Below are 15,766 nucleotides of genomic sequence, written 5' to 3' on the forward strand. Positions count from 1 at the left end.
CACAGGCCCAGCGCTGTGAACAAAACCCCAGCCTACTATGGTCAGAGCTCAGCCATAGTTCGAGATAAGCCTCCAAGAGCCTCTGTCGGTGTCAATCAAGGCTCTTCTCGCCTGTTCACTGGAGACAGCCAAGCATCGCCACAATACTCCTTGAATTCAGCAACATCTGGCACTGTCCAAGGTCATAGAGTTTCTGAACGTACCTCTTTCCAAAAGCCACAGAAACCCTCCCCCCTTTCCTCTGTGAGCGGCACAGGAAGTGTCCAAGGAAGCTACACTCCCAAGGTAACTAGTGTGCGGGTGCCTACAGGTCAGGGGAAGCTTGGCTACAACTCCATTGCTCAAAAACAAATCGGTGTAAGCACTCCCGAAGCCTCCCGAACTGGCAGAAACCCAACCCAAGGAGCTCTCCCTGCCTGGGGCCAGGCCCAGCGCAGGGTGGTCGGAACCTCGGGTCAGCGTTTTGAACCAACTAGAACCATTGCAATCCCTGCTTCTTTCGGTGGCGGCACTATCCTGCGGCTCAGAGACGCTGTTGAGACAGTCAGGAAGCCAAAGCCCGCTCAGCCAACCTACACCGCTCCCCCACAGCAGAGAGCCTCCTACACTCAAAAGAGCCAGAGCCTTTATCAAAGCAGGTGGAAGACTATGTGACCAAGTTGACAGTTAAGGTGAGCTCCTGAATATGTATCTCTTGTTGTCTTTATGTCCTAAGGCCTGGTTTCTAATTTCTTGTCTCTTACAGATGCAGCAGCTGGTGTTGGAGATGAAGAATTAATTTTAAAATAATAAAAAAAAAAGTCTTAATCCAAATTGCTGTCTTGAGTTGTGTACGGTAAATGTTGACAATGTGCTACTCTGAACGTAGACTTTGATGCCATCTAGTGTATAGAAGGATGCTTTACAATACTCTGCCTGAACCAGACCTGATGCCCAGTGCCGAACCAGAATTTTATTGTCAGCTCTTAATGTTTTCCCCCCAATATTTAAACATTTTCTGAACGGTACACAAACAAAACAGGCTCTGACACAGAAAACAGAAAAAAAACATTTCAATATTGCAGCGTGGTGCTACAAGCTGCTTAAGGCAGATGTTTTTCAGCCAAGGACCCCTTAAAAGATAGAAAATATACCGGGGACCCCCTCATTCTGATTTGTGATTTCGGGCTAAGCTTAATTGTTTCCATGGTAATGTGCTTGACATTTAAATTGATAGGTTTGTTAGATTAGAATGTAATCCATGAACTATTTCAGATTTAAACTACGAAGCTTTTGCACAAATTTCCTGAGAACTTTTCGGACCCCCTGGCAAGGCAAAGTGCCACGGACCACTGGCTTAAGGTGCTTATGTATTTACAAGATATTGTGCAAGGGGTCCACGAGCAACCAGCCAGGTGGTCACCCGTCACCCCTAACCTCAAGGTAGGCCAGGAACGGGTCCCAGATGGCAGAGCTATCTTTAAGTGAGTTGGTCCTCAGTCTCTGTCCATCTGTATAACAACCACATTTGAAAAGAAGGTGAAGAGGGGGATTTCATTCCTTCAGGATGAGTTTCTTGGCAACAGTTGTCTCCTGCATTCAGAGACTGTTCAGAGAGGACTCCGAGCAGCTGAAGATGGCGAATTCTGCCTCCGGCTAAAGGGTTATTTTGTAGGCCTTAGAGCAGGGATACTCAACTTGCTTTGCCCGGGGGCCACTTTTGTGAAATGATGGGCCAGTTAATAAACAATAGGGGTGTCACGATACACTCAGTTCACGATACGATACGTATCACGATACTGGGTTCACGATAACGATACGATACGATTTTAACAATATTTTTTTAAACTTGAATAATGACAATATATGACTGGAAAAGTAGTATTTTATTTGAAATGCACAAATACAAAACATGCTGTTGTGGGAAATTGTTATTACAATAACAACTAGAAAAAACATGAGATTGGAGATAAGGCTTATCTTGAAATAGAATGAGTTACACCGTCACTTAGATTTACTTTGAACTAAAAGGTTTCTCAGCAGTATAAATTCTCATTATGCATCTTCAGTTTTTCTTCAAACTCAAACAACAAGACTTTTCTTAATCTATTTTTTATGCATCTTCAGTTTTTCCTGTCAAGTAAACAGTTTTGCCAGAAACTCAATTGAATGGTTTCTCTCCTGTATAACTTCTCATGTGTCTCTTCAGAGACTTGTTCAACTGAACTACTTTCCACACATTGAACTTCAACAAACAAAGACGTTTCTTAGTCTATTTTTTGAAAAAAAAAAAAAAAAAAATTTTTTTTTTTTTTTTTTTTTGCGATATGAGATTTCATCTCAACGATACATATCGTGACGTTTTACTATCGCGAAATTTCGTGGGACGATATATTGTGACACCCCTAATAAACAAACAATAGAAATGTTTCTGTAGCAGATTGTAGGTTTTTGTGGTGTCAACCGGAGTTTAGTCTGACAATGTTGTGCACACCAGATAGTTAAGTTAGTTAAGTACATACATAAGTGCCTGGGTAGCGAGCACACGGCGGTATTTAACAATTTAGCTGGAGCTCAGTCAAACTTTATTTCACGTTAGTTTTTATTGTGAATTTGATTCTAATTCACAATGAAAACTAACGTGAAATTATTAGAAAATGGTCGGGGGGCCACTGCACCGTCGCGGGCCGCATCTGGCCCCCGGGCCGCAAGTTTGAGTATCACTGCCTTAGAGTACCAGTCAAATATTTTGGGCCAGAATGCCGTTGGTGAAGGTGCAGAACCAAAAAGCATGAGATAGTGTGCCCTCTGACACTTGACACCTGTCAGCTCTGTTAATGCTTTTAACCATAGACGTACATACCCCCCTCTCTCCTCCTATGCATGACTATTTGGTCATTCTCAGGTGTTTGTTTTACAAAGTGACTGATTTTTGGAGTGGAACTCACCTGTGGTTGGCTGACACAAGATCTGCTTAATGTTTCCCTTTGAAGCCACCTTATTAATAAAAACCAAAGCACCTTGGGATAACTTATGATTTGGGGCTATATAAAATCGATTAATGCATGGTCTGGTTTGGCACCTCCCCTATATCTCCAAGCTCCTCCCCTTACAACTATGCCCTGCCCGAGGAGATGAAGTGAGCTAAATCTGTGCCACATTTTAAATCTCAACACACCCGTAAAGCCATTTTCTAACGGGCAGGATGTTTGTTTTACCTGTATTTATACAGGGGGAGTGCAATGCTCTTTTTCAGAAGTGCCCTGTTCACATTCACACACATTCACACCTGGAAGCTGATCAGTAGGCCTACAACCAGTCTGATCTGCTTGCCACTGAGCAGCTCCACTGGAGCAGTTGGGGTTAAATGGATAGCCGTATTTTCTACTTACCGATGTTGATTGCTAGTTCTTTCTCGGCACAGTCATCCTGTTTCTCATAGTAGCTCTGGAGATTTGGGCAAAAATGAATGCAAGGTTAATGGGGTCACGGTCCTTTATGTATAAGCTGACTGAGGCTCACTCAAATTACATCCACATTGCATACAAAGTCAATTTCAGTGTAGTCCAGCCAGGGCCTTAGGGAGATATTAGGGTCAGTAAGCGCAGATTTGTGCATATATAAGCACCAGATTTGGCACATGTAACCCAGGGCATGCTCTATTGATTTAGCCGGAGCACCCGAGCCGGCGACCCCTGGGATCGTCATGGTGACGTATGGAATATGGCCGCTGCATCAAAAGGGTTTTGGCTATAACTTTTTGAACCAGATGAGCCACATGCAAACTTGAGGTCTATTTGATGTTGCTTGACCATTACAAACATGTTGAAGGGCTCATCTATATGATTGGGTGTGTCTGGACTTCTTATTTGCATATTTCTAACATTAGGCCAGTCATATTTTATATTGGCAAGTTTTAAATTATTGTTGAGTAATTTGGAGAGAGCTTCCTTCATCTGCTCCGGCTCTCAAGGTAAAAAAAACTATTCTCTACCCCTCCCCCTTCCTCTTCAGCACTTTATGTTTTATGTTGTTTTTAACTTATTATGGTTTGACGGTTGATTGTACTGTTGCTGTCTTTACATGTGTAACAGTCATGAGCTGCTGTATGAACAGGTCGCACTTGTAAATGAGACTTCAGTCTCAATGTGATTTTACCTAAGGCTAAATAAAAATAAATAAATATGGTCGAATCCTGAACAAATTGATACAAAGGTTTTTTTCAAAGGATTCTGGTACAATTGGACATGCTAAATTACATACAAAAAAATCTAGGAAAATCTGACTTCTGAAAAGAGGTCATTTTCACGGTGGCGGCTGCCGGGAGCTTAATGAGGACATGAAGCATTTGATCATATGACTAATTCATTTGCATTTAACCTCAAACAAGACAGGACACTGCTTCCAAGTCTGAAATTTACCTAGATTTGCTAGAAAGATTAACATTTCACCTTTTTACCAACTGGGGCACTGCTTGATGACATCACTAGGTTGACTGTATAAGGAATGTATAAGGATTTTGAACGTGGTCCCAGGTGCCCTTTTTGTCTGCAGCTGATATACCGGTACTGTCTTTCAGAGGCTGTAGCAGGCTCATTTTTAGTGCTAGTGAAGATACTGATCATATGAAACTAGAAGACATACCTCGCATGACAGCTTGTCGGAAAGGGGACTAAATAATGCTCCAAATTTGGGCTACATTTTGGCGAGGAAAAACTGGCATGGCCATTTTCAAAGAAGTCCCTTGACCTCTCTCAATGGGTTCTATGGGTACCCTCCCCTTTACAGACTCGTGGATTGAATGAGCCCAATTGTATTCATGTGTGATGATGTTAGTCACCATAGTAGCCATTTCATTGTAATGAGACAATTTTTTCTAAACTTGACTTCACTGCATAAAATGACCTATTGTGACCTCTAGGTTAAACTTGTTTCAAAGCATATAGGCCTAAAAAAAATCAGAAATTTGGGTCGCGACCTAATCACTAAGGAAAAATGTGGGTCGTGAGGCTAGATCAGTTGAGAACCACTGCTGTAGATACATAACATGAAACAATAACAACAAGAAGCAATATAGACCGTTCCTCAAACATTGGCACGGTGGAAGTGTTGTGTGTCTGTGTAAATAAAGGCCGGTCCTCAATTCAATCAGAAAATATCTGACCAAAAAGAGACATTACATGTAGGGGAACACACTAACATGTTATCTCACCCTCCTACCACTGTATGTTACAATATGGAGGCCTACAAGGTGTGGTTCTCTGTGAATTTCACCTGTCAAATTTCCCAATTTGAGTAAGAAAGTAATGATTCCCCTAATAAAAAGAGACAAGAAAAAGAATCCTCTTCATTCTGGGGTGTGGACAGTTTGGCCTTAACTTGACAGGACAGTGAGCAGACAGGAAAGGTTGGGAGAGAAGCAGGTGAAGGACAACAGGTTGGATTTGAACCTGAGTTGGCTGCACAGGGGACTGGGCCTTGGTGGTGCGTGCTCTACCAGGTGAGCCACCAGGACGGACGGCCTCCCCCCTTCTCTGATAAGGTCAAAAACCAACAGACCTCCAGTGCCAAAGTCAGCCTAACATCATGACAGCTGCAGACAATCAATTAATTAAGTGGTGATTGGGTGCAGGCTGCATTTGCTCAGTAATAAGTAGCTACAAGCATGCGGACTACACAGCACACTCACAGAGTACACAGCTTCACAGCAGCAGGTCTGTTGTGGGGAACTATTGCTGTGTCTGGACTTGGATGCACACAGAAATGGCTTCTGGAATTCATTTGGGGTAGGTTTTCTGATGCAGCCTAAATGAGTAGCTTCTGTTATATTGCTGCTTCTTGCTGTCTGTTCCTTTTGACCTTGATGTCTTGTTTTTGGGGCAGGTTTTTGCTGATTTGCGTTGTACAAGCAGAACATGTAAGCCGTTGGTCTAAAGCACAAGGTGAGCAAATAAACTGTCACTGTCATTCAGTTCTGTGAAATAATTAAATTACATGTGAATTTATACTTGGCATTTTCTTCTTGCAGCTCCTGTCTCTAGCTCCCAAACACAAACTGGCAAATATGTTGGCTTCTCACAACAGGAAACTGGACATAGGCGGCATGGCAGCTATCCCCAGAATCAATTCAGACCAGCCTCCACAGCTCCAGGCTCAGCCCAGAGCAATATCCTCTACAGGCAGACTTTAGCTGCTAGCAGTTATGGCCAGGGACTTTCTAGTAGGGCCCAGACTCAACCTCTCTCACAGCCAGCTAGCTCGCCACAGCAGAGCCGTTACGCTTCCTCTGCAGTAGCCAACCCTAGTCGGTACACCAGCTCCTATCAGGTGAACAAACACAGGACCCCACATACGAAGATTAGCATCAACGCTGATGTAGTTGGTGGAGGTTCGTTCAGCAAAGACGCCAAACACCAGGGCCGGAGTGACCTTGCAAGCCAGGCTGTGCTAAACCAGGGTAAAGCACGGCCGTTTCAGGGGAGTACCAGTACACTACGTACTGGCCAGTATCAATCAAGCAGTGCTGCCTCTGTTCAGAGTCCATCTAGGGAAAGATACTCCTCTGCATCAGCCTCTCACCAGTCTGCAGCACACAACAGACTCCACAGGCCCAGCGCTGTGAACAAAACCCCAGCCTACTATGGTCAGAGCTCAGCCATAGTTCGAGATAAGCCTCCAAGAGCCTCTGTCGGTGTCAATCAAGGTATTTCTCGCCTGTTGACTGGAGACAGCCAAGCATCGCCGCAATACTCCTTGAATTCAGCAACATCTGGCACTGTCCAAGGTCGTAGAGTTTCTGAAAGTACCTCTTTCCAAAAGCCACAGAAACCCTCCCCCCTTTCCTCTGTGAGCGGCACAGGAAACGTCCAAGGAAGCTACACTCCCAAGGTAACTAGTGTGCGGGTGCCTACAGGTCAGGGGAAGCTTGGCTACACCGCCATTGCTCAAAAACAAATCGGTGTAAGCACTCCCCAAGCCTCCCGGACTGGCAGAAACCCAACCCAAGGAGCTCTCCCTGCCTGGGGCCAGGCCCAGCGCAGGGTGGTCGGAACCTCGGGTCAGCGTTTTGAACCAACTAGAACCATTGCAATCCCTTCTTCTTTCGGTGGCGGCGCTATCCTGCGGCTCAGAGACGCTGTTGAGACAGTCAGGAAGCCAAAGCCCGCTCAGCCAACCTACACCGCTCCCCCACAGCAGAGTGCCTCCTACACGCAAAAGAGCCAGAGCCTTTATCAAAGCAGGTGGAAGACTATGCGACCAAGTTAACAGTTAAGGTGAGCTCCTGAATATGTATCTCTTGTTGTCTATGTCCTAAGGCCTGGTTTCTAATTTCTTGTCTCTTGACAGGTGCAGCAGGTGTCCTTGGAGTTTGAAGAAATTAGGATGATTTTTACAATAAAAGTTGTAATGCAAACTGGTGTCTGGACTTAATTTAGTCAGTTGTGTAGGTGGTTTGAGAGCATGTGCTATGTTATAACATTCTGGCTTAATCTCTATGGCTATGTCTCTAAGACTGGGTGCCCTGTCTAGTGTATAGGATGCTTTAACTGCCTTAAGCAGATAGCCTGGTTAAGCAGACTCCCTAAATGCCCAGTGCATAACAGTCTTCTTTTTTTTTTTTAGGGGGGGGGGGAGGGGATTTCCTGACATGGTAAACAAAACTGGTAAACAAACATTTTTATAAAGTGTAGAACTGAAACTCAAAGTGGTCCTGCCCATGGAGGCTCATGCCGTTTCAGAGGAGGCACAGTGAATGGCAATGAAAAAACATTACATTAGTTATTAAAATGAGATCACATAGAATAGGTCAAGTGTGTGAATTGAGAATGAGATGGTCGGAGGAGAGATACAGTGGCCTTCTTCCAAGCTATGTCTGGGGGAAGTCCCCTGCTGTAGTGCAATGTATTCGTGTTTTGGAGAAGAGTGCTATTCCATAGTGTTGAGTTTTGATTATCATTCACGATTTACCTCAGCCACTTCTCGTCCTCATCCTGTTCATGCTTTGGCAGCATGTTCTGCTGGGCGTTCTTGCTTTCTTTCTCTCCTCTGGCCTTCTGGGTATCATCCACTTCCATGTCACTAACAAAACAAATTACAAAGATGTGCAGGTCCTTCACCAAGTGGGAATAATAGGCCCAATGATGTGTGCCCATTGCCCAATGCAGAAATTCTGACAAAATGCAAATGACCAGCTATTCGGGTTGGATTACAAAACGAGCAAGATTTCTCAACCGCAAATATTTTCCATAATGAAGTTATCTGGCTGTGAACACGACATAATTTGTTTTAACATGGGTTTACAAAACTAATCAAATATATCCCTACGTTTATACCTGGACCAAGCTTCTCAACAAGACAAAGTTGTTGCTAGTCAGACTAACCTTTTTGGTTGAATGTTTGACGGCCGTGTTTGGGTTCTGGGATGTCGGACCTTCCCGAATCTATCCCACCAGCAGCACATGACTTGAATACGCACAATAAAGTATTGTAGGGTCTGTCTAACTCTAAATGCTCGAGCTCCAAACACTTCAGAATGAGTTAGTTATATCCTTGTCCTGCGGAGGGCAATAATACGCCTAGTAGCGTCTACACTGCCGGAAACTTGAAAGAAGGAGCAGAAGCAGCTTGCTCGATGATTGGCTGAGATCAGGCACCGCACAGGCGCACACGAACGAGGCAGGTTGACGTGAAGCAAAAAAAATGTACTGCTGTGTATCTGACTGCAATTCAATAAAAATACACAAAAGTGACAGTTCTGTGAGTTACCACCGAATTCCATTGGACTCGCAACTCCGCCACACCTGGATTGTAAATATAAAAAGCGGCGATGGGCATAATTTCCAGGTAAGGAAGAGCAGGCTTGCAATGTTTACGTTAGCTAGCTTAGCATAATTATGCTATCTTAGACTCGAGTCCAAAGCAAACTTGGCTTTCCATTTATTTTGAAATGTAAAATTATCCTGCTGTCAGTCTATTTGTCATTTGTTCCGTAAGTTCCATCATGTTATATAAATGTTAAGACTGGCTAGTGGGTGATGCGTGCATGTTCTCTGTCACTCGCCAGTCGCCACTATTGATCAGAAAAGGGCAAAATTGGTAATTTCTACACTAACCTTACCTAATGTATGCAGAAGTTACGCCATTTTACACGTTCAGCAACGAACCAAAGGATTTAATCCGCCATTCATTTTTCCATTGAAGTGCATAAAGTGTCATACAGGATTATGTGGAAAATAATCTATCAGACAGATATAAACAAACACCCAAAACACGTCCATTACTGTGATGCATTGGATTTGAGACAGTGATGCTAGTTTGTCTTTGTCACTTTGACCCAATCATCAAGCATTAGCCTATTGTGATTGTAGGCCTACTTGTTAATACTTGTTTGTGCCATTTGAGTGATTAAAAATGCCACTGCAAATTAAAATGTGTCTTGATCATTTCTAGATGTAGTAGAGTACTCAACTACTACTGAACTGTCACATCTTTACATAGTAGCCTAATGGTTTTTTGATTTACACAGGTCGGGCCATGTAAGGCTATGTCTACATTAGGCCGTTTTTGGGTGTGTTCCAAACACTTCACTCCAGACTGTTTACTTAAATCACCATCTGGGATGGTGACACTGAGAAGGGGTTCATTTCCCACTATTTTCAGTTGGAACCAAAAGAAGACTCAAAGCAGCAAAATACTCAGGTGAGTCTCGGTTATCTACGTACTGTAGATACATTACATTAATCCACCATGAAACAATATAGGCCGTGCCTCAAACAGTGGCCAGGTGGAAGTGTTGTGTGTCTGTCTGTGTAAATAAAGGTCAGTCCTCAATAAAATCAGAATATGGCCAAGAAGAGACATTACATGTAGGGGCACACACACTAACATGTTATCTCACCCTCCTTCCATTCCACTCTATGTTACAATACAAGACCACAAGACTTAAAAGGATCTAGAGTGGAATTAGAAGACCTTGGGTATCCCCCGGTGCCTGATCCTTCTGCGGGACGGTGTGACTCTCGGCTGCCTTACAACCAGCAGAGTCCTGCCGGATCTCCACAACATACAAGGTGTGGTTCTCTGTGATTTCCTTCTGTCAAATTTCCCCATTTGAGTAAAAAAAAGTAATAATTTCCCTAATAAAATTAGATAATAAAAATAACTTTCACATAGTGGCTTGAGTGGTGAATACTAATCCACATCTGGGTTTCCGTTATATACATTTTGTAGCGGTGGCCCCCACTGCTGAATCTTGGCTGGCTGAGCTGGCTCCCAAAATAATATTAAATGTCATGAAGTTACAATTACAGTAAAAAAATAAAATACAATCACTTATTTCCTGATCATTTGAATTGTGAGTTTTCTAACCACCACAATAGCAAAGTAAAATGATAACATTTGAAACACAAACACATTATTACATATTTTTTAATTACCAGATAATTCAGGCCGTTATGTTGGTCTCGGGTGATTGGTTAGGGAGAATGGAATTCCCCTGCAGGCATCCCCTCAGAAATAACTTAAACAGAGTGCAATCTCAGACTAGAAGATGGAAATGAGTGTAACGAGTTGACAATTGAGTCTGATATCAGGCTAGGAATATCCTCCAACATCTCTGTTTTTCTTTCAATCAGTTGCAGTCAGCCTGCTGAGGTGACGTGCATGGACCATAACTACGCAGTGACAGTGAGGGATCCGACTGTGGCAGAGTGGCTGGAGGATGCACTGAAGGAGATTCCTGATTTTACCTTGGACAACGATAAACTAAGAAGCCAGCAGTTTCTCCTTCGCCACTTCCAGTGTGACCCAAAGATGATCCAGTTCCATACAGGATTTCAGGATTATGACATGCTTAAAGCTGTGTTTCTTGCTCTTCATCCGACCGAAGAGCGCATGGTGCAGTGGAGCAAAATCCAATCAAATGAAACAACACAGGAACTTGGTTTTGGGGAACAGCTACCCCTCATCGATCAGTTCTTCATGTTTTTGTGTCACGTAAGGCAGGGACTATCGGAACAAGATCTAGCCATAAGGTTCAGTGTTTCACAGTCTACGGTCAGCAGAAACTGCATTACCTGGGCTAACTACCTCTATGTCATGCTTGGTAGTCTGCGAACCTGGCCCAGCAGAACCACAGTAGATGAGCTGATGCCCAAGTATTTCACAACAACCTTTCCCAAAACAAGAGTGCTTGTAGATTGCTCAGAATTCCGTGTTCAAACCGCTAACTCCAAGGTTTTCAAATCGGACACCTGCTCAGCGTTCAAAGGAGCCACCACAACCACATTTAAATCCTTGATTGGCATGGCCCCATCTGGTAGCGTTAGCTTCGTCAGTAGCCTGTACACTGGCAGCATCTCAGACCAAGAAATGACAAAGCAGTCAGGGGTTCTGGATCTTCTAGAGGAAGGGGATGAGGTGATGATAGCCAAGAACATCCTTATCCAAGATGTATCTGCAGATGGGAGTCTCACCCTGGCCATGGAAAGCTCATGCAAGCAAGAGCTGGCTGACCTGAGACAGCATGTACAACACTCTGTCAGTAGACTCAAAGAGTACCGTGTGTTTGATGCTGTCATACCTCTAACACTCGCTGGGTCAGTCAATCAAATGTGGACTGTGTGTGCTCTGCTTACAAATTTCTGTGGGCCACTGGTCTAAAGAACGGCTGGGTAAGCAATACTTGACTGTGAACTGTGAAGCAAGCAATGCTAATATGCAATGACTCAAAGTCTGCAACCGTTAAGACCAGAGTCTTTACTTATAGTCAAGTTATTTTTCCAGTATTAATTAAGTATTGTACATGTGTACTGAAAAGGTTTACCAACAATGTACATCTTCAATTAAATAAACAGGCACAAAACACAACGCGTTTTCAACCTTGCTGGTCTTCGTTAGGCTGTAGCTGGGTGTGGGCTGCCGCTCCTGTATAAAGAGCATACATGGCATAGGTGAGTTGACGTGGCACACGGAAGGTTGATGTGCCACAGTTGACATGGCACTTCTTCCTTGTTTTTGCTCCTAAATGTCCAAGAAGCTCCCTTTTTCCCTTTATTGTTCTACTTTGGCTTGCTGAGCTTTCTTGTGCCAAAACTTGTTGTTTTCTCCAGTATGTATTAATGAGACACATCATAATCTCAATGTCATAGTATGATGGTTCAAGGATAATAAGACTTTACACATTGAATCAATGAACCACACTGACTGGACCAATGCACAGCGGGTCACGACTTCACCACCACTGCAACCGCACTATAAGTTGATTTACATGTTGTGTTAAGTGATGGGGTCGTCTTCCATCCTACCGTCCCCTTCATGTGAGCCCCTGCTGTCCTCATACCACGTGTCGATGGTTATATATGCCTTGTGATGATGAACATCTCATCTTGAGAAATAAAGCGTAATTCATGGTCTGATGTGAAAACCTCGCCGTAAGGCCACGCCAAGACCATCGGGTCGACGCAGCTGACGTGAACAGCGCAAGTATACTATAATGTATAGTATGCACTACATTCCTTGGGGTAACTTCTAGTATTTGAAATCATAGTGAAATCACACAATTGCTCATTTTGCTGGGGACTCCCCTGGGACCCCCTCGTCAAGCTTACGTTTCAGTACAACCGTCTAGCTGCCACCGACAACGTCCCAGCTCGAGGCTCAAGTTGAAGCATGTTTCTCGCTTAAGTGCCCTTCGGAATGCTTAATAGGACTAGATGTTACAATCCCAAAAAGCCCATCCCCATGACTCACAGAAATGATCCTAAATGATCTTGGTAATGGTGCTACAATATGTTTAGCACCTGTGTCAGTCTACATATTGTAAAACTAGTGGTGATACTTTGGAATAATTACCATAAACAAATGAGATGATTGGTCGCCTGTCTCGCACCTGTGGTGTTGTTAGTGGTAGTCTTTCTCAAAATTAAGACCACATTTCCCATTTACTGAAGAGGATGAACATGTTGGAATTGATATTTCCATTTTTCACTTAAACCAATTCTGAAAGCTTTAGCTGCATTTGTGCTTGAAGAACAGCTCCCTCTGTTATACATTATTGCATGATACATTATCCAATTTCGTGCAAGGGCACAGGGCAGGCACGTGTGTCCCACCTACATGTGGATTCACACTCATGGAACTGGACTTGGACTCAGGTCATTCGGACTCGAACACTGGGGACTCGAGACTCGACTTGGACTCGAGATATAGTGACTTGACTACATCAATGCTCAAACCTGATACTTGTTTAGTATTCTACACAATTTCTGTATGAATACACTGCTTTTGTAATGTTATGTTTACTTACACATTCCATAGTTTCATATTTAGGTAAGCAATCAAGATGGTTAGCCACGTGTAGTTTAACAACAGTAAGTCCATAAATATAACTCTTTCCCATACTTGTGACCATACTACTTAACAAATTGTCCACTGCATATTTTGCTATAACCCCACAATTGATTCTATTTTATTTTTTGAATGTTTATTGCAATTGCTATTGCTTACTTTTTTCTATTTTTGTACTTTTACCCACCCCCCTGCTGTTTCCTATTACTGCTTGACCTAATCAATGAATAAAATTCCATCCTATCTTGATACAACTGTTCACATTCTATAGTATGGTTTTAATTTGTATTACTTTTGTTTTATTGCGCCTAATAGTTTATATTGTACTATGTTAATGAAATGTAAATGAATGAAGGCAGTCAAAGCACGTTACTTTCCACCATTGATAAGTCCATAAAAGATTTGTGTCAAAACATTTAAATATGAGAGGGTTGCATCACTGTATGTCCTGTACTAGACAGTGTTTTTGTTCTGCAGATACATGTACAAACTCTGAGACAGATCTACTGTACTGACAGGACACCTTCTCATTTTGGTTTCCAAGTGAGAGAAATGCTGTCATGTTTCCAAACTTCACATAATGGTGTGATACAATTCTCACCAGCAGATGGCGCTATTGTTTTTCTTTTCTTTTTCTGTGAACAGTGTGGACCCTTAACACAGGTGCAAGCAAAACACTAATGAGGGTTTCCAACTTCCATGATTGTAAATTGGAAACCCTCATTACTGTTTTGCTTGCACCTGTTCACCCTGCCTTTTCGACACAAAATGGACCCTGTGAAAAGGGTCTATAATGTAGGCTTCTGCAAAATAAGCAAAACAGTAGGAACCAACCATCCTTCCAGCATCTGTTTAGAAGAGCACTGAATGTTTCCGGCTGTTATCACTCCAGAATTATAATGGAATAACTGGAGGTGATACATCAATTTAGGGAAAATTAAGGCCATTAAAAAGTCTTAATCACCATTTGATGAGGTATTAAATTTTGTAGCTATTATGCTGATTTTTAAATGGGTATATGTCATCTCACATCAATAGCAGACCCCTGAATTGAATCGAAATCATATTGTGGCACACTTCGTGATATCAGCAGATATTGTATCGTACAAAGAATCTATTGCGTGTCATGTAATATGTATTTTGTCTTGGACCCTAGGAAGACTAGCTGTTGTCTAGCAGGCAGCTAATGGGGATCCTTTTAATAAACAAATATATATCGTATTGTGATGAAACTTGTGACTTAGACCCGTATCACTGATGTGATGAAAGTGGTGTTGAGGTCTTAAAATATATTGAAAAGGTCTTACAATTACTTATTGAATTTAACTTCAGGATACTTGCATATGCCGTGGAAAGGTGCTGGATTATCCAAACTCCTTGCTTCGGATTTATTGTTTTTCCTTTAAGTGTCTCAGACATTAATATTTTACCATAGTCGCTGTGGATGTAAAACACACATGTATGACTTTACATTTGTTGTATTTAATGAAGTTCAATGGAAGACCAACCACAAAATTCTGATGACTTATTACATAATTTATAAATCCGACACTTCAAGCTCTTATTCTAAAGGCAACACACTATCCATACTTTGGTCAGAGTCAAGCCGACCTGTTATTGTGCTTTGACTTCTGGTTGAAGTTTCAGTGAGACTGTGTTATGCTTTTCTGTAAAGTGAAAGTAATATCTCACTACTATAAGGTGGCCGGTTTGAAATGAGTGCATGAAGCGTGCGATATTTCTAATAGTAGTAATGTAACGAGTAATATAACTAATTTCTTTTGATACAAAGTAACAAGTAAAGTCATTGTATTACTTTTTAAAAGGAGTAATAAGTAACTAATTACATTTCCCGAGTAACTTGCCCAACACTCTATAAGAGTAATAAAACAGTAGTAAAACCGTGACAATTCAACACAGAGAAAACAAGGATAAAATGATGAATGATAACTTAAATACTTCCTTGTATGAAGAACTGCAACACGTTTTAATCACTGGTGCTCTATGGAAATATATGGACAGTCTTGTGCCTCTTCAGGTTTGGGCCGTTGGCAAACGCGTGTCCACAGATGCCGCATATGTACGGCTTCTCTCCCGTGTGGGTCCTCGTGTGTATTTTCAGGGATTCTTTTTCAGAGAAGGCTTTCCCGCAAATGCTGCACTTGAACGGCTTCTCCCCCGTGTGGACTCTGGTGTGTATCGTCAAAGCCGATTTGACGGCAAATCGTTTCCCGCAAAATAGGCATTGGTAAGGTTTCTCCCCTGTGTGCGTTCGGCGATGCTTTGAAAGATTCGAGCTGTGTGCGAAATTCTTCCCGCACTGGACACATCTGTAAGGTCTGTCGCCTGTGTGGAGTCTCATGTGAATTCTCAAGTCTGCACCACGACTGAATCTCTTGCCGCAGCTGGTGCAAGCATGCGGCTTATCGTCTGTGTGGAT

The 15,766-nt window shown here is 42.6% G+C and overlaps 1 protein-coding gene and 1 long non-coding RNA gene across 2 annotated transcripts in view; one reads left to right on the forward strand and one right to left on the reverse strand.

The window, feature by feature from the left end:
* LOC310785229 overlaps nt 1–8,060 on the reverse strand; it is a 33,782-nt gene extending 25,722 nt beyond the window's left edge. Inside the window, exons 1-2 of the long non-coding RNA XR_014553152.1 lie at nt 7,948–8,060; nt 3,372–3,426 (exon numbers count right to left, since the gene is read on the reverse strand). This is a non-coding gene — a long non-coding RNA (uncharacterized lncRNA). The remainder of the gene's footprint in view (nt 1–3,371; nt 3,427–7,947) is intronic.
* Nucleotides 8,061–8,731: 671 nt separating this feature from the next.
* Nucleotides 8,732–11,909, forward strand: LOC310785161 (uncharacterized protein). The gene is made up of 4 exons (XM_083646150.1): nt 8,732–8,823; nt 9,506–9,678; nt 9,912–10,049; nt 10,614–11,909. The coding sequence occupies exons 2-4, from the start codon at nt 9,524–9,526 to the stop codon at nt 11,638–11,640; spliced, it is 1,320 nt and encodes a 439-aa protein (XP_083502276.1). The 5' UTR covers nt 8,732–8,823; nt 9,506–9,523; the 3' UTR covers nt 11,641–11,909.
* Nucleotides 11,910–15,766: the final 3,857 nt, after the last annotated feature.

Source organism: Poromitra crassiceps, assembly GCF_964638095.1.
Source record: "Poromitra crassiceps genome assembly, chromosome: 11".
NCBI classification, from domain to species: Eukaryota; Metazoa; Chordata; class Actinopteri; order Beryciformes; family Melamphaidae; genus Poromitra; species Poromitra crassiceps.